This window comes from Lissotriton helveticus, chromosome 9 (genome assembly GCF_964261635.1).
Source record: "Lissotriton helveticus chromosome 9, aLisHel1.1, whole genome shotgun sequence".
NCBI lineage: Eukaryota > Metazoa > Chordata > Amphibia > Caudata > Salamandridae > Lissotriton > Lissotriton helveticus.
The window spans coordinates 1,287,725,817-1,287,744,976 of NC_136070.1; the positions used below are offsets into that span (position 1 = coordinate 1,287,725,817).

At 49.9% G+C, this 19,160-nt stretch overlaps 1 protein-coding gene across 5 annotated transcripts in view; it reads left to right on the forward strand.

The window, feature by feature from the left end:
* NISCH (nischarin) overlaps positions 1–18,677 on the forward strand; it is a 186,180-nt gene extending 167,503 nt beyond the window's left edge. For 2 of the 5 annotated variants that reach the window (XR_013601160.1, XM_078661890.1), the window contains exons 16-21: positions 301–1,587; positions 3,458–3,632; positions 4,648–4,801; positions 12,115–12,243; positions 15,680–15,841; positions 17,004–18,677. Coding sequence is in view for 2 of the 5 variants with exons in the window: in XM_078661890.1 (XP_078518016.1) it covers positions 301–1,587; positions 3,458–3,632; positions 4,648–4,801; positions 12,115–12,243; positions 15,680–15,841; positions 17,004–17,632 (2,536 nt within the window). In the remaining 3 variants the exon portion in view is untranslated. Of the gene's footprint in view, positions 1–300; positions 1,588–3,457; positions 3,633–4,647; positions 4,802–12,114; positions 12,244–15,679; positions 15,842–17,003 lie in introns of those variants that run through there. The other 3 variants (XM_078661891.1, XM_078661893.1, XM_078661892.1) reach the window with 3 other exon arrangements.
* Positions 18,678–19,160: the final 483 nt, after the last annotated feature.

The following is a 19,160-nucleotide window of genomic DNA, read 5'->3' on the forward strand; positions in this document are numbered from 1 at the left end:
ATTTAACTCCTCTGCTCGCTGTGGTTTGAGAGGTGATGTCATTTCTATACAAGAAAGATGTTTTTGCAGTGAGTGATGACTGAACAGGAGCCAAATGCTGGGCAATGGATTATCTTGTTGGTGGCTGATAGGTTGTTGAGCGGATCAACGCTGTTGCATCTTTGGGGACTCAAAAGGCTCATGTTTGACCTGCAGAGGAGATGGGTGTGTGTGTATATATGAATCTTAAAATGGACATGTTTTCTGTCTCTTTCCACCAACTAATGTGACATCCATTTTCTTTTCTCCTCCTCTGTGAAGCTTAGACAATATGCGAGAGGACGCCAGCGTATCCTATGACCATCTAAGCACCATCATACTGCCGTTCTCCTGTATGTCTTACACTGCCACCAACCAAGCCTTCGTCCACCACATTTCTGCTTCGATAGCACAAGCTTCGCTACAACCTCCTCCTTCACCGACCGAAGACCAAAGGGACTCTGGGAGCGGCAAGAGCACCGCCAGCCCTGGAGACGGTTACTTTGAAATGGGGCTTCCTGAAGGGGAGCAAACCGTGGAGTGGAACGGTCCCACGAGCGCCGACACCGACCACGTCCATGTTGTCCGAGTGCTCTGGAGCTTTACCATCCAAATAAAGAAGGCGTTCAGGCAGTTTGCTTCTTGCCTGGTGTTGACTGATGAGTCTATCGCAGTCTTCGAGATCCCTGCCCAGGAGTCACTGCGTGGCGACCACGCCGTCCCTTCTGCCCTAAAGATGGCCTTCTGCTTCCCTTACACGGACCTAACTGAATTCGGATTTCTGGTGCCTGAAATGTGTCTGAGCCTCAAGGTGAGGCAGGGGGAACATTGCTTCCTTGTGCTCTCTGACTCCCAAAACCTGCAAGATTTCTACTGCTGCTTATGTCTACATAGTTCTCATACATATGCGGATCTGCGGGGCACCCACAAGTTGTACCGTGGAAAGACCGGTTTACAGGAGTTTGTGTCCCATCTGTTGGACATCCAAGACAGTGCTGCCAATGGCTCAGACATCAAGGGTTTCTTTCCAGTATATCTTTATCCTAGTTCCCCGGCTGAAGTGCAGAGATATTCCCAGTCACAGCTGGTGCGAAATAAACCCTTATGGACAAAAGATGCCTTGCCTTCCTCCTCTTGCAACCCTGAGGAATCTGCCAGCCGAGGACCATGCACGTTCCTGCCTTGCTGGCTACTCTTAACAGGCCAATATTTGCACATCCTCAAAATAAACTTGATAGCACTTCTGGAACAGTTTGATACCTGTGATGATGTAAGATACATGTTCAAAATGAGCCGGGTCCCATTGGCGTCAGTCCTGGTGCACCCTCCCCGAATCCCGGCCCAAAGGACCGACTCCTTTGCCGATGGTCACATGTTACAGCTGCTGCTTGGCTACACCTTCATGGCTGCAGTGTTCATCCTCCCTCATGAGAAGTTTCACTTTGCGAGAATCTACAGCCTCCTGAGGTCCTACCTGCAGGACGTCAAGACAATCCTCATTTTCAGATCTCTGGACTCTACGAACAATAACCTGGTGGAGGCCAGAGACCAACCCAACCAGACGTCCAGGTACTGCTCGAGCTGCGGCCGGGCTTCACCGGCCCTTCTCTGGCTCCTCCTTTGTGGTTCTGTTTTGAGACCTTTGAAGTTCATTGTTACTGAGCTTATGGACAGACTGGAGAATGTCATGTATAACTATTCCACTAAATGAGTTTCCTTTTTTCCACCTCATGTAAAAAAAAGATAGTTTAGGAGAAAGGGTAATATAAGATTTGAGAAACAAGGCACTAAGACCAACTTTGCAGCAATGAGAGGGACCAGAAGAGGGCTGTGGGGGTGTGGTGGAGGGCAGGTAAAGGTAAATTTGGATAGCTTCCCTTAATAACCATAATAATAAATTGTCATGTGTATGCCTTTAATATAACAACTATGGTTCACTTTTGGAAGGTATAGAAAATAATTTGTCAAAGAACCAATCTTTGTTGCAACTAAAGTAAGACCTCCATCGAATATGCAGCTTCAAACACTGTACAGAAACCGAAGGATTTAATCACATAGGATTTTAATCTCACCAGGTGCATTTACAGACGGTCACCAGTAACACCGGGAGTAAATCGACAATTAAAATGTCTTCGTGAAGGTCCGTCCAGGCGCCTGGCTAGTCATATAATTCCTAGTGTTATTATCATGTAAATCTACAACGTGTCGTCCCAGCAGTTCTTCTGGGGTCCTCATCAGGACAAGGCAATAATTGGAAGAACAAATGTGGAGTTGAGTAAATTACTAAGGATTTGTGTCCTTTTTCTGGAGTGGATTAGAAGTGGTGTTGATGGGCACAGGCGGGTCTTGATGACAGTAGAAGTGTGGGGAAAGTACAGAACACTAAGTAGGTCAGACACTGAGGTTGTTGTTCTGTGTGTATCGGGGACAAGCGATGCACAGCACAACATCCCTGTGTCCATATGTAGCAGTAACACGTGTGGGAATGCATCCTTCTGTTTGTAAAATATTAAAGATAATAACTCCTTTCAGTTGGGGAATAAATACTTTTAATTGGACAGAGGAGTGAATCTGAAGTGATTCTCATAGGCTACACACCACTGTCCAACTGAAAGTGGAACAAAAGCATCATTGGTCCATAGACAGGTGCTTCAGGTTGGATTAATATAATTTCACGTAAGGTTGAACTATAACTTAGCTTTACCTTGTGCTTGTTAATTCTGAGGATGGGTGCCCTCTAGTTAATCATTATCATTTAGAAGTCCCCTGAGCTAGCAAGGAAGGTCAGGTCACTGTGCAATGCAGGACAGAACCATGGGGCATATTACCAAGCAATAGCGATAATTATCGCTATTGCTTGGTTAGAGACAAAATTTTACCGCTGAGCTGCGGCGATTTTTATCGCAGCTAAACCTTGGTATTACCAAAAATCGGCCGCAATGCATGAATATCGCTGAAAAGTCAGCGATATTCATGCATTACCGAGCTAATGCTCCTAGCCATGTTATCCACCTCCCATTGGATAACATGGCTAAGAACTGCTCAGGGCAGGTGTTAGCTTTTGGAGATATTCGCGCTTAGCGCGAATATCTCCAAAAGTTGGTAATAGGAGATAGCGATGTTAGCGACTGTTTCCAGTCGCTAACATCTTGGCACGCCCACTTTGCATGTCATTAGTGATAAATTTCACTGACATGCAAAGTGGGGCCCAAGATGGTCGCTATCTCCTACTAGCTGTCGCTAACTGGTGTTAGCGACAGCTAGGTAATAGGGAGATAATTTTATCTCCACTTTCTTGGCTTTTAAAGCCAAAAAAGCGGAGATAAACCCCCTTGATAATATGCCCCCATGTTTGCTGTTTTGATGTTTGAGCATGTGGTATGTTCCCTTATACTCCTTTTGACATGTTTGTCTTTTTCTGCTTCTTGCTGGCCCTTAGCTTCTCGAAGCCTCATGGGACCCTCTCAGCGCTGTATCCTTCTGAATCTGGGCTGCAGAGACTCACTGAAGACTGTCCTCTTCCCTTCTACCTTCCCATCTCCTCGGCTCTCCACTACGTGGCTGGGCTGACCGCAGGCGCCCTCGTGGACTTGTTTCACACCAGTGTGGCGGAGGTGGGTACCCAGGCCGGTGGTGATAGGAGGAGTCTGTGATAGATGGTGTCGCAGCCAATGAGGTCCAAGCGATGCACAAATATTGCTTATTGAAACATAGATGATGCCCAGGCCAGTCTTGGAGAGTGACTGCTTTATCCTGCTGTATATGAACGTCAGTCTCATTTGTGTTCCTGCCTCTTCATTTCCTCTCTTCATACTGCCCCTCTCTCTCGCTCCATTTCTTGTTCAGTTGCCCTCATGTATAGCACTTTAGGCGAAACACCTTCATGGTTTTTGCCATCCTGCACAAGTTTGAATGTTGACATCTCCTTCCCCCTTATCCTTTTTTGCTTCTTTCTCTCTCTCTCTCTCTCTCTCATGTTCGGAGTCTGAGTCTGATTTAAAATAAGTCCTGGTCCTCTCAAAAATGTTTACCAGGTGACCCACACCTGCAACACTGTGACCCCCCTTCAAGATGGCAACTTTGGTTAGCTTTGTGAATTAGCTCCATTTGCCCTGGCTGCAGTGGGGATCTGTGTGGTGGTGAGGGTCTTGGCTGCAGTGGAGTTCTGGGGTGGTGGTGGGTTCCTGGTTCTACGCTGGCTGAGAATCGAGCCACTCCGCTGGCCGGGGCTCTAGGCTTTCCGCTGGCCAGCCAGTGATCTCTGCTGGCCAGCAGAAGGCAGAGGCTCTCTGCTGGGGGTCAGAGGCTCTCTGCTGGGGGGCAGAGGCTCTCTGCTGGGGGGCAGAGGCTCTTCACTGGCTGGCCGAAGCTCTCCACTGTCCAACTGAGGCTCTCCGCTTGCCAGCTAAGGCCAGCGGAAGAGCAAGACTCCGAGAGGGCAGGACTTGCCCTAGGGGTATCTCTGTGAAGGCAGGTATGTGGGAAAGCCGTTTTATTGCTTGAAATTCTTTTCATCTCTCTTTACCCTCTCACTCTTGAATAGATGTGAACCAGTAGAAATATTACACCCCCGAGTAGAATTGAACCCCCTAAAAACCTGACCCTCTTTATCTACCTTCTCCCTTCCAGGTGGAGAACGAGGAGCTGCGACACCTCATGTGGTCTTCCGTCGTGTTTTACAAGTCACCGGATGTGGAGGTGACCGCGTGCGTGCTGCTGTCTACCAAAGCCGTGTACTTCCTGTTGGATGACCGGGTGGCTCTGCGCAACGAGCACCAGCTAGGTAAGGCGGACGCCGGTATGCTTCTTGTCTAAAGATGTTGGGGAAGAAGTTGGGGACGGTTAAAACATTCCACTTCCTCAATTAATCAATCGGGGAATTTTGAAGTGCGCCACTCACCAGTGAGGGTCTCCAGTTCAAGGAGGGTGGGGGGGGGCTTGCCGCTCAGTCAGCCGACCAGCCAGGTCTTGAGACTCTTTCTGGAGGTGTGAAGAGTGGGGGAGCGTCTTTCTGGAGGTGTGAAGAGTGGGGGAGCGTCTGACGTTGATCGGGAGCTCATTCCAGGTCTCTTCCACGATGTAGGAAAAGGCTCTTCCACCCGCTCTTGTTTTGCGGATGCGCGGCGTTTCAGCGAGGTCGGCCGAGCAGAGGTTTCTCTTGGGTACGTGGAAGGAGACTGTCGTTGAGGTATTTGGGTCGGGTGTTGTGGAGAGATTTGTAGGTGTAGGTGTGGGTGAGTAGCTTGAAGGTTACTATCTTCTCGACTGGGAGCCAGTGGGGGTCTTGCAGGTGATGTGTGGGATGCTGAGGACGAGTCTGCCCGCTATGTTCAGGATGGTCTGAAGTTTGCGTAGCCAGTGCCTCATGTTTGCATTTGCCGACCTCCTCTGCAGACAGAGAACTGTACTTTGCTTCACACCCCTGTGATTACGCATTTGTTCACCGTCTTTATCCCCGTGTGACCACAATGGTGCATTGAGGGAGGCAGGACCCCAGTCCGGCCTTGAGGTCTATACATGGGGATATTGATTTGATTAAAGATGTATCTTTTTAAATGTCCTCTCCCACGTGGGCCTGCAGCCAGCACTGACTAACTCTTACACGCATCCAGGGGCACACTTTGTCTCACCCGAAGCTTCTGTCCTCACCCCGGTCTTTGCCTACACACGTGGTGGCACTGATGCTTGAAACACCTGGGTCTGATGCACCATTGGATACCGTAGAAAATTAATGTAAAAGTTCATCCCCATGAAGCAGATCAGGATATATGAACATGAAAAGCTGCATGTAAGTTTTCAAAGAGCCTTAAATTCTATGGGCGATGACGGTCGATGACTGATGGGCGAGGTAGCTGCTTTGAGGACTGTTACTGCTTTCTGACGTAGCAGCGTTCTACTTGGAGGCGTGCCTTCTACTCTCCTAAAATGCAGCCGCGTTGGGCAGTTCTGAGGGATGCAGTGTCGCTGCTCCCGATCCTGGGTGCAAAGATGGAGACTGTCCGCCAGTTTTTTTTATTTTTTTTTACCCTTCTTAGTCTGCGGTCTGACGGTATCCTGGCTGCCGAGAACCATCCGAGATTGAGAGCGTCCCTGCAGGATGAATGGGGCTCTGGTTGTGGTGGCTTTGTAAAGGATGCCACTAGTGTGGGCCAGCGAGGGCCGGCAGTGAAGTTCCACCAGGATGGGGTGTTGTGATCCTATTTCTTCAGGCCCTGGATGAGATGTTCTGCGGTGTGTTGGATGCCCTTAAGGGGTGTCAGTGTGGAGTCTGGAAAGATATGGAGCAGGGGTTACCACCATCCAGACGCGAGAGTCTGAAGACCACAACAGTAGTCCTGAAGTCGGTCTCTGCTTTCACTTTCTTTAGGAGAGAGCCGGCACTGTCTGTCTTTGTGTTTTTAGCAGCGTGTTCCTCGTGGGTCCGCGAATCCAAGTGACTTGCCTTTCGGTGAGAATTTGGTTTCGAAGGCGATAAGGTTCACGTCATTGAGCCAGGTTTGGACTGTACTGTGTTTATTGTTCTTGGCAAATAACAGGAGTTTGTCTTGGATGAGTTGGGAGAGAAAAGGGGAAACCTCTTAAGCCAGAGCTCCGGCTCCCAAGCAGAGGAGTCGACTGAGTGGTCTAGGACTGAAACCCCCTCTTGCGCATTGTTTTGTTGCGCACTGTGGGAAACGATGGCCCGAATTGGCCTAGAGAAAGCCCACAGTAGGAACTCTGAATGATTAAAGTTCTCACCAATCGGCTTGAAAATGTTCTCTACTCATTACTGTGCTAGAGTCGCTCACCTTTCAACGGCCCTAAGAAAAATAAGATGCAGTAAGTCTCCTAAGAAATCAAAAAGAGCAGTTGCACTATTCCGGAGTCTGGACGTCAGACGCAACCCAAGGACTGGACAAGAACATCACAACCGACTTCTGACAACAGGAAGTGAGGGTCTGCTGTGCAGTGCCTGCAGGCTGCGGCGTGTGTGCCTGCAGGCTGCGGCGTGTGTGCCTGCAGGCTGCGGCGTGTGTGCCTGCGGGCTGAGGCGTGTGTGCCTGTAGGCTCGAGGCGTGTGTGCCTGCGGGCTGAGGCGTGTGTGCCTGCGGGCTGAGGCGTGTGTGTGCCTGCGGGCTGAGGCGTGTGTGTGCCTGCGGGCTGAGGCGTGTGTGTGCCTGCGGGCTGAGGCGTGTGTGTGCCTGCAGGCGGAGGCGTGTGTGCCTGCAGGATGCCTGCGGCTGAGGCGTGTGTGCCTGCGGGCTGAGGCGTGTGTGCCTGCGGGCTGAGGCGTGTGTGCCTGCGGACTGAGGCGTGTGTGCCTGCGGACTGAGGCGTGTGTGCCTGCGGCCTGAGGCGTGTGTGCCTGAGGCATGTGTGCCTGCGGCCTGAGGCATGTGTGCCTGCAGGCGGAGGCGTGTGTGCCTGCAGGATGCCTGCAGGCGGAGGCGTGTGTGCCTGCAGGATGCCTGCGGGCTGAGGCGTGTGTGCCTGCAGGATGCCTGCGGCTGAGGCGTGTGTGCCTGCGGGCTGAGGCGTGTGTGCCTGCGGGCTGAGGCGTGTGTGCCTGCGGACTGAGGCGTGTGTGCCTGCGGCCTGAGGCGTGTGTGCCTGAGGCATGTGTGCCTGCGGCCTGAGGCATGTTGCCTGCAGGCGGAGGCGTGTGTGCCTGCAGGATGCCTGCAGGCGGAGGCGTGTGTGCCTGCAGGATGCCTGCGGCTGAGGCGTGTGTGCCTGCGGGCTGAGGCGTGTGTGCCTGCGGGCTGAGGCGCGTGTGCCTGCGGACTGAGGCGTGTGTGCCTGCGGCCTGAGGCGTGTGTGCCTGCAGGATGCCTGCGGCTGAGGCGTGTGTGCCTGCGGGCTGAGGCGTGTGTGCCTGCAGGATGCCTGCAGGCGGAGGCGTGTGTGCCTGCAGGATGCCTGCAGGCGGAGGCGTGTGTGCCTGCAGGATGCCTGCGGCTGAGGCGTGTGTGCCTGCGGGCTGAGGCGTGTGTGCCTGCGGGCTGAGGCGTGTGTGCCTGCGGACTGAGGCGTGTGTGCCTGCGGCCTGAGGCGTGTGTGCCTGAGGCATGTGTGCCTGCGGCCTGAGGCATGTGTGCCTGCAGGCGGAGGCGTGTGTGCCTGCAGGATGCCTGCAGGCGGAGGCGTGTGTGCCTGCAGGATGCCTGCGGGCTGAGGCGTGTGTGCGTGCAGGCTGAGGCGTGTGTGCCTGCGGGCTGAGTCGTGTGTGCCTGCGGGCTGAGGCGTGTGTGCCTGCGGGCTGAGGCGTGTGTGCCTGAGGCATGTGTGCCTGCGGCCTGAGGCATGTGTGCCTGCGGCCTGAGGCATGTGTGCCTGCAGGATGCCTGCAGGCGAAGGCGTGTGTGCCTGCAGGATGCTTGCAGGCGGAGGCGTGTGTGCCTGCAGGATGCCTGCGGGCTGAGGCGTGTGTGCCTGTGGGCTGAGGCGTATGTGCCTGCGGGCTGAGGCGTGTGTGCCTGCGGGCTGAGGCGTGTGTGCCTGCGGACTGAGGCGTGTGTGCCTGCGGCCTGAGGCGTGTGTGCGTGAGGCGTGTGTGCCTGCGGCCTGAGGCATGTGTGCCTGCAGGCGGAGGCGTGTGTGCCTGCAGGATGCCTGCAGGCGGAGGCGTGTGTGCCTGCGGGCTGAGGCATGTGTGCCTGCAGGCGGAGGCGTGTGTGCCTGCAGGATGCCTGCAGGCGGAGGCGTGTGTGCCTGCGGGCTGAGGCGTGTGTTCCTCCGGGCTGAGGAATGTGTGTTTGTTACATTGTGACGGTACTTAAAGAAACAATAAGATGTATCTATCCCTTCATCCACCCACCCACCCATCCACTCTTTCACCCACCCATGCATCCTTTCACCCATCCTTTCTTCCACATATCCGTTCACCCACCCTTTCACTCACCAATGCATACTTTCATCCACCCACCCTTTCACCCACCGATGCATCTTTTAGCCATCAACCTTTCACCATCCTTTCTTCCACTCGCATATCCATTCACCCTTTCACCCATGCATCCTTTCATCCACCCACTTTCACCCATGCATCCTTTCATCCACCCACTTTCACCCATGCATCCTTTCATCCACCCACCCTTTCACCCATGCATCCTTTCATCCACCCACCCTTTCACCCATCATTTCACCCTCTCATGTATCCTTTCACTCATCCTTCCTTTTAACCTCCCGTCCTTCTGTCCCTTGTCCGTCCACCCATCTTTCCCTGGTTAACCGTGAGCTTTGTCTCCGAGTTGGTGTCCAGCCAGTGCCTTTTCTTATAACACAAAGCACTTGGCTAACGAGTGCATAGTTGGTTAATGGCTCGGTATGTCGGAAGAGGGGGCGAGACCCCGCCCCCCTAACATCCCAGATACCCACAGGTGCTGTGGTACAGAGTCCATCTGAGGCGCCCCATAATCCTGCAGTTGAGTACTGTCTATATATTGCCTGCATCCTTTGTTTACGTCATACACACGTATTACTGTACTCGCTTTCAGCTTGGGATCCTGGTTTGACCTATGGAGCAGTAGGTGGGCGGAATTTGCGTAGTCTCACTACGCAAAGCTTCGAGAAATGGTAAAAAATCTCCGCGAGCACGCGCAGAGTTCCGTCAGTTCGCAATGCTTTTTTCCTGTTCGCGAACGCGGTTTGCTTGCTGGGGGGGGGGGAAATATCTCACAAACACGCATTTTGAAAGTGCGAACAAGCAAATAATTCCACGAAGCCAGGGATTGCAGAACTTTGTTATTCCGCGGTCTCCGCAGAATGCAAAATTACCCAAATTCCGCAAGCGGAATGGAATTTACCGCCCATGCCTATGGAGCAGCGAGGGGTTTGGAATGTATAGAATTATAATAATAGGTATTGGAGAACTTTTGAATTTGTCTGGAGGGGTAATGGACCCCAAGTAGGAAGCAGAGGGTATGAAGTTACACACGACACGGTGAGAATATTTGAGTCAGACATGCAAGTGACTTTTGAGTTATATTACGTTTGGTTCAATATTACCTCTTTCATTGATACTTCACGGTTCATACACAGATTCGTTAAATTGAAAACTCTGATTGGATGGCCGGGACGGAATTAAAACCGGTTTTGAGGTATGAGGTGAACTTAAGTGGATTATTGGGACCCTTCGCAGCTTCAGCCGGCACGTCAACTGGTAGAGCCTTTCTCTTTTGTCATTTTACTACAGGTGGGACTTGCCATTTGGTAAAAAAGAAGCCAGGGGTGTGCACTCTGATTACAAGGGCAGTATCTCACACATGGGGCTTTGAGAACAACACACAGGCTTGGAGGCTTCATTACTTCTGACAGAGAAAGCGCACTTCGAATCGTTCTCAGAATTGCACCCCGTCCCACGTTTTAAGATCTTTGTTTTAAAGATTTCAATTTAATGTGTTAACATGGTTTATTGGTTTAGATACATGAATGAATGATGAATGAATGAATGAATGATTACGCTCTTGTATAGCGCACGACTACCCGTAGGCATCTCGGCGCTTGCTTAGGGAACCCGTCCTGGTATTCCCCTGTGAGATACCCCGGCAGGGTGTCCACAAGGTGAAAGCCAGGCATCCCGCCGCGAGGGGCCGTAGTGGAGATTAAGCAAGCTATTGCCCAGAGTCGCAGAGTGTGACCCCGTGAGTTGAGTAGGCACCGGAACGAGAATTATCAAGTCCGTGGAATTTTTTGAGCCCGAGACCCGCCGAGGCGGGGAATCGAACCCTGGTCCACGGCTGATCTCAGCTTCCAGGTCTGCCAGCTTCCAGGTCTGCCACCTCTAACCACTGAGCCACGCTTCTCCACACATACGACATGCATCGGAATGACGGTCTAAATTATTGTGCACGGGGTCCCACCTGCTGGACACCCCCTTCTTCATATCCTGTACTCTGAACAATGCAGCACCAGAATCACTGGGGTGGTTGTGTGGTATGTTGTCTGCATACACTGCAACAAGGTGTTTATTATATCATTTAGCCCTGAGGAAGTCACGGGGAACTCCCTGTACCACGAAACACGTGTCGGCTGGCCAAACGAAGTTAAGAAAATGAAGACAGCGGAAGAACCTGTGTGCATGGACTGTGATATGATTTTGCGTGTGCTCGGGGTTTATGTTGATATCTTCATTGGGGTCTCTGCGATCTAATTTCGAGGGGGCAGGGTGATTCCTCCTTCCTTTGAAGCACCGCGACATACATCGAGGCCTTTCTTATTAGCACGTGAGCGTCACAACTAACTCTGTGTGTACTCACCCCATTTTACTTTGTACAAGTTGAACCTATGGTACTTGTTAATGGCAGCTTTTAGGCTCACTCAAGACTTGGAGAAATGTATGTCAATTGTTTGTTACTTTTAGTGGCCACCATCCCCTCCCTGATGTCTCCTCATTTATGTTGCCAGTTGTGAGATCCTTGAATTGTTTTATGTTCATAAAACGAATAAAGCAGAAATCTGCATGCCTATGGCAGCTCGCGTCTGTTCATCCTTTCATAAACTGGTTGGCCGTCCCTCTGTGGCCAGGTTTTCTCACCTTCAGTAGCCATTGTCCTTACACTATTTCTGGGCTGAAGTCACAGATCCAGTGTCTTTTGTGGAAAACCTTCTTGTAATGGGAGTAATTTGCCATCTCCCCCCCCCCCCCCCGCCCTCCACCCCACCTCAAGGGCATAAAACACGTCCCTGCAGCCCTTAGGCTGCAGAGGGCCTACCACCCTTTTAACACCCCCACACCCTTCAGAAGGCCCCCATCCAGCCCAAGGCAAATGAGTGTCTCTGAGATACGGGGACTCAGGGTCCCTCATCACATTCTGCAGGGGCCACAATTGCTTTGCATTATGCCAACTCCCACTCGCTCCCCCCCACCCCCGGCTTTCTTATGATAGACAGGTACATCACAGAGTGCTTCTCAGGAGAGATCTAGTTGCACAGAGTTGTGCGACCTGCTCACCATGGATCGCGTCACCCAGGACACCCCGCTAGACTGAAGTTGGGTTGTACTCTAGGCCTGAAGTGACCTCTGTGATGTGAATCCATCAGGTGCTACTCATGAGAAGATCTATAGTTAGACAGGGATCAAATATAGTTCACAAAAAATATTCTTTTTTTACTGCTTAGACTTTTGGAACCAAAAAAGCGTGGATGGTGAGAGCAGCCCCTTCCATCTGTCCTACTGCTTCGTGCTGAAGCTCGTCGATCTGCAGTCGGTCAACGTCGGACTTTTCGATCAGTATTTCCGGTTTGCGGGTAAGGGAAACGGTTCATCTCTTTCGTAGACTATGGGTGCTTATGAAGATCTGGCACACGGGGTGGCGCCTTTCACTTCTTCCAGTGAATCCCTACACCTCCCTGCCAACCCCACATGGGCAGCCCCAACATAATTCCACGCACGTTTGTAATTCTTTAAAATGGTTAAGTAAACTAAGTGGTTCAAAACTGATTCAGAAGAGCACCACATGTAAAGTGTAAACCATCTAGCTGGCCTTTGCAAGACCAATGCAAACTAGGCTTGGTATCCAGACCCTTAGAATTTGAAAGCACAGCCCCCTGAATTTGGAATAGAATGATAAAAATGCTAATATCAGTATAGCTTTTCCTCCTCAGCGCATCGTAGTCCTCATGATAGCCCAGCAAGGGCTTTATGCAGCAACATTGACAATGGACTACAGCATGTCCCTCTATCACCTGCATGTGGCGGCCAACACTGTGCGAGCCTTATAAGCACTAATAAGGGTAGGACCATATCTGGCCAAACACACAAACACATCACTACCCATCAGGTGAACTGTGGGGTTTACGTAGTCTCCACGTCCACCATTTAACACACAAATACATCACCGCCCAGTCATGTGAACTGCACGGTCTACGTAGTCTCCACGTCCACCATTTAACCCACAAACTCATCTATTCCTGGTAATGTGAACTGCAGGGTCTCCGTAGTCTCCATGTCCACCATTTAACACACAAACTCTTCACCGCACAGTCATGGGCCCTGTAGGGTCTCTGTAGTCTCCACTTCCACCATTTAACACACAAATTCATCACCGCCCAGTCATGGGCCCTGTAGGCTCTCTGTAGTCTCCACTACCACCATTTAACACACAAGCTCTTCACCGCCCAGTCATGTGAACTGCGGGGTCAACGTAGTTTCCACTTCCACCATTTAACACACAAATTCATCACCGCCCAGTCATGGGCCCTGTAGGGTCTCTGTAGTCTCCACTACCACCATTTAACACACAAACTCTTAACCGTCCAGTCATGTGAATTGCGGGGTCTCTGTAGTCTCCACGTCCACCATTAACACACAAACTCATCACCGCCCAGTTATGTGAACTGTGGGGTCTCCGTAGTCTCCATGTCCACCATTTAACACACAAACTCATCACCGCCCAGTGATGTGAATTGCACGGTCTACGTAGTCTCCACATCCACCATTTAACACACAAATTCATCAATTCCTGGTAATGTGAACTGCAGGGTCTCCGTAGTCTCCATGTCCACCATTTAACACACAAACTCTTCACCGCACAGTCATGGGCCCTGTAGGGTCTCCGTAGTCTCCACTTCCACCATTTAACACACAAACTCATCACCGCCTGGTAATGTGAACTGCGGAGTCTACGTAGTCTCCATGTCCACCATTTAACACACAAACTCATCACCGACCAGTCATGTGAATTGCGGGGTCTCTGTAGTCTCCACGTCCACCATTAACACACAAACTCATCACCGTCCAGTCGTGAACTATGGGGTCTCTGTAGTCTCCATGTCCACCATTGAACACACAAACTCATCACCGCCCAGTCATGTGAACTGTGGGGTCTACGTAGTCTCCACTACCACCATTTAACACACAAACTCATCACCGCCCAGTCATGTGAACTGTGGGGTCTACGTAGTCTCCATGTCCACCATTTAACACACAAACTCTTCACCGCACAGTCATGGGCCCTGTAGGGTCTCTGTAGTCTCCACTTCCACCATTTAACACACAAATGCATCACCGCCCAGTCATGGGCCCTGTAGGCTCTCTGTAGTCTCCACTACCACCATTTAACACACAAGCTCTTCACCGCCCAGTCATGTGAACTGCGGGGTCAACGTAGTTTCCACTACCACCATTTAACACACAAACTCTTAACCGTCCAGTCATGTGAATTGCGGGGTCTCTGTAGTCTCCACGTCCACCATCAACACACAAACTCATCACCGCCCAGTTATGTGAACTGTGTGGTCTCCGTAGTCTCCATGTCCACCATTTAACACACAAACTCATCACCGCCCAGTCATGTGAACTGTGGGGTCTACGTAGTCTCCACTACCACCCTTTAACACACAAACTCATCACCGCCCAGTCATGGGACCTGCAGGGTCTCCGTAGTCTCCACTTCCACCATTTAACACACAAATTCATCACCGACCAGTCATGTGAATTGCGGGGTCTCTGTAGTCTCCACGTCCACCATTAACACACAAACTCATCACCGCCCAGTGATGTGAATTGCACGGTCTACGTAGTCTCCACATCCACCATTTAACACACAAATTCATCAATTCCTGGTAATGTGAACTGCAGGGTCTCCGTAGTCTCCATGTCCACCATTTAACACACAAACTCTTTACCGCACAGTCATGGGCCCTGTAGGGTCTCCGTAGTCTCCACTTCCACCATTTAACACACAAACTCATCACCGCCTGGTAATGTGAACTGCGGAGTCTACGTAGTCTCCATGTCCACCATTTAACACACAAACTCATCACCGTCCAGTCATGTGAACTATGGGGTCTCTGTAGTCTCCATGTCCACCATTTAACACACAAACTCATCACCGCCCAGTCATGTGAACTGTGGGGTCTACGTAGTCTCCACTACCACCATTTAACACACAAACTCATCACCGCCCAGTCATGTGAACTGTGGGGTCTACGTAATCTCCACTACCACCCTTTAACACACAAACTCATCACCGCCCAGTCATGGGACCTGCAGGGTCTCCGTAGTCTCCACTTCCACCATTTAACACACAAATTCATCACCGACCAGTCATGGGACTGCAGGGTCTACGTAGTCTCCATGTCCACCATTTAACACACAAATTCATCACCGCCCAGTCATGGGACTGCAGGGTCTACGTAGTCTCTACTACCACCCTTTAACACACAAACTCATCACCGCCTGGTAATGTGAACTGCGGAGTCTACGTAGTCTCCACTACCACCATTTAACACACAAACTCATCACCGCCCAGTCATGTGAACTGCAGGGTCTCCGTAGTGTCCATGTCCACCATTTAACACACAAACTCATCACCGCCCAGTCATGGACCCTGCAGGGTCTCCGTAGTCTCCACTTCCACCATTTAACACACACATTCATCACCGCCCAGTCATGGGCCCTGCAGGGTCTCCGTAGTCTCCACTTCCACCATTTAACACACACATTCATCACCGCCCAGTCATGGGCCCTGCAGGGTCTCCGTAGTCTCCACTTCCACCATTTAACACACACATTCATCACCGCCCAGTCATGTGAACTGCGGGGTCTATGTAGTCTCCACTTCCACCAATTAACGTAAAGTCCCTCCTTGGCCCGCTCTGGTCAATCCACAGGATTTCCCCTCTCCATCATTTGTCTGTGTTTCCACCTGTTGACTCAGCCCTGCTTGTGTTGTATTTACAGGTCCTGCTGCTGATCACATCGTGACCTGTCTCACCAGGGACAGCTACTGCACCCACACCTTCCTCCAGCACCTCATGGCCGTTCTTTCGCTGCTGGCGCGGACGCCTTCGCCAGAACCGGCGGAGAAGGATTTCTATTCTGAATTTGGGAACAAAAATACAGGTACTGAGTTGGATATTTTGAATATTTTTCATTGTTTGTATTTTGATGTGTCTGGGGTTAGTCACTGGCCTGATGCATCTGGGTAAGAAGGTAAGACATGAGGAGCGGGCCCTGACCTTACAGGGAGACTTTCAGAGAGCCGAACCTCAATGTTGTCGAAATATCTGGGTGAAACAACATACTCACTGAGGGAAAAGGCGGTGACTGTCATCAGAAGGTGGGAGTACTAGAGGGTCAGTGATCTGAGGTTATAACCGGTTATATTTGGGTGAGCAAACTCTTGAAAGAATAGTTTGTGCTCTTAACAATTCTCCAGAATCTGGAAAAACAGGATCTTGAAGCAGGAAAAACACTCCCTTCAGATATCGATAGAACAACCATGTGCTAAGTCTAGTAAAACAGTTGCTTTTAGAATTGATTCCTCTTTTGGCGTACAGTTCACCTCCCCATTCATAATGAGTTCTCCGCTCATGTTTCCGAAGAGTCGAACAGGTTACAAGCTCTCTGTGGAGTAGCCATGTTTAGTATAACTGGGCAAGGATGTGTGTCCAGCAAGAACACCCACTGTGGTCTCTGGCAGAGATTTCATCCCCTCCCTTACCAGGAAATGTGTCACAAAATCCTATAATTTTTTCAATATTTCTGGAAAGGTTCAGAGTTAGGCCACAGTTACTAGGCCGAGTGACTTCATAGGTAATGTGTGAGCCAGGGATGGAGGCCTCTGTTGCACGGTCCACACTCCCACACACAGTTGACTCTGTCGGAGGTCATGGCTGGAATATCCTTTGTGTATCAGACACTTGCAGTAAGCACTAAACATCCTCATGGAACAGCAAATAAAATGGAGCTGCAGACACAGGAAATCCCTCTCTAAACCATTCTGAAAAGCAGAACTCCAAAGCAGCTTTCCATACAGCCCTACACCTCCCCCTAATCTTGCAACCCATACAGATGCAGCCATTAATTAGATGCTTGGCCTGGAGGTGGTGGAATCAATCTTTGGTTCTTTGTAATTTCCCAAATCTGTTGTCTTGATGTGTTCCTTAGTGTCTCGGGTCAGAAATTTTCTTCCAAGCAGTTTGTTTCAAGGGAGAATTTGACAAACTGCCAGAAGAGTGTCTTTTTTGGGTTCAACTCACTTAAAACCTGCTTTGTCTTTCAGGTAAAATGGAGAATTATGAGGTGATTCACTCCAGCAGAGTGAAATTTATTTACCCGAGTGAAGAAGAAATTGGTGACCTGACTTTTATAGTGATGGAGAAAATGGGTCCCCTGAGCAGCCTCCAGTCTCTGAACATCTTGCTCTACGTCTTGGCTTTTCAAGTCAGTCCTCTAAGCGACCACACTCAAGCGGGCAGCTCCCTTCAGCCAAAGACGCTCATCCTGACCAGCTCAGATCTCTTCCTCTTGAATGAGGACTTCATCAGCTACCCGCTGCCTGACTTTGCAAAGGAGCCCCCCAAGAAAGACAAGTATCAGTTTGTGGATGGCCGAAGGATCCGCGACTTGGATCGAGTGCTTATGGGATACCAGACCTATCCCCAGGCCCTGACGTTTGTGTTTGACGATGTGCACAATCACGATCTGATGCAGAGCCTGACACTGAACCACTTCGGTGAAGCTTTGGGTACCCCAAAGAAGGGTGCTCGGGGGGGCAGTGTGGCCAACAGAGAGGTGCAATGGTGCATCTTCATCCCAAGCGCGGACTGTCGCGAGAAGCTCATCTCACTGCTCGCTCGGCAGTGGGAGATCTTGTGTGGTCGCGAGCTCCCGCTGGAATTAACTGGCTAGTCAAAATCATTTTGGCTGGACATGAAGCACAGGGGGTGGTTTGAGAACCCAGGACCTGCCTGGGTCCCCGCAAGTGTTACTTCTGAACTGTTACTTCTGTACATGCACAGTGAAGCCGGTCCGTATCACGAGAATTAAGTGGACTTTCCAAATCTGTTTTGCATGCAGCATAAGAGATTAAACATGCAGTAACTGTGGGAATAACGTTTTATAATTTACAAATACCTTAGGAAGCAATCTGTTTGGTACACAGCACTTTGCAAGAGATTTTGTCAGAGTTACAAGATGTTGTTTATTTGGGGATGCCTGGACATCTGAAGATCGGACCGTGGAGTTAGTTATATCTCAATGCACACAAGAAGTTGTTTACAATGTTGACTGTCCTCCTCATGGTCATTGCCTGGTGGTGCCAGGCGAGACTATCCCGCTAAGACCACTTGGTGTTGGTCTGTGATGATGAAGCCACCATTTCTCTGTGATTGGCCGAAACGTGCTGGAAGCTGTTCAGCCGATCGCACTCCGCTCAGTGGAAAGGGGTTCTGGTTCACTTGTGACGGTACCCCCAACCCGGGGACTGCCGAAGCCACCATGTGTGGACCACTGGTGCTATCTCCCGACTGGTTTCACTGTGCATGTGATGTCACAGAGCTTTGTGATGATGTCAAGGGCTGCCGAAGGTTCATTCGAAGTATTATTTGGCAATGTCTAAATGTAAGAAGTGAGTGATTTGTTGCATTTTGTATGTTGATTGTCAGCACAGAGTTACGTCACCGCATCCTGGGAACTTGTAAACGGAAATGTAGGAGTCTAAACTTTACACTTTGTTGTCTAGGGCTGTTCACAGCTGTCTGCTCTTTCTGATCATGTCCTTTCTACTGTCAAGTCCGAGTGAAATTCTGTAAATAACGGCAAACAAAAATTGCATGTGATGTGTTTCAAGTGCAGTGCCATTTGTATAAAAATATTTTATTGCATATGCTGCTACCACTTAATTTAAAACATTATTGTAACTTTTAAATAAATCTTTATAAAGGGATCAAAGTTACTATTGTCTGGTCATTAATGTAATTTTTTCTTGCAATTTATCAACGACATATTAAAGTTAAACCGTGAATTATACTGTAGAGAAGTTTGAGTGATGTTTGTTACAATTCCCTTCTTTTTTAGAGAACCCAATTTACAGTTAGAGTTCAAATTTTACCACTAGATGTCAAGAGGTCTAAAGCACTTCCTGTGTCTTCTCTAGGTGGGTATACTTAACCTCTTACAAGAACTCTAATATTGGAGGTAATTAAATATTGGTTTTCAAGGTTAGCCAAAGTTCATTTAATCAACAATACTTGATTAGTTATCTTTTAGGACAATCTGGCGTATAAAAAGTCTTCTGTTTGTTGGTAAGTCCACATAAAAAAGCTTCAAAATTCATGATAAGTTCATAAATTGGTAAGTGGCTCCGAGTCCATCATAAAAACAGCCAAAACCATTTTTCAGATAAATATCTGCTTTCAGGGCCATTGTATGTAAATTG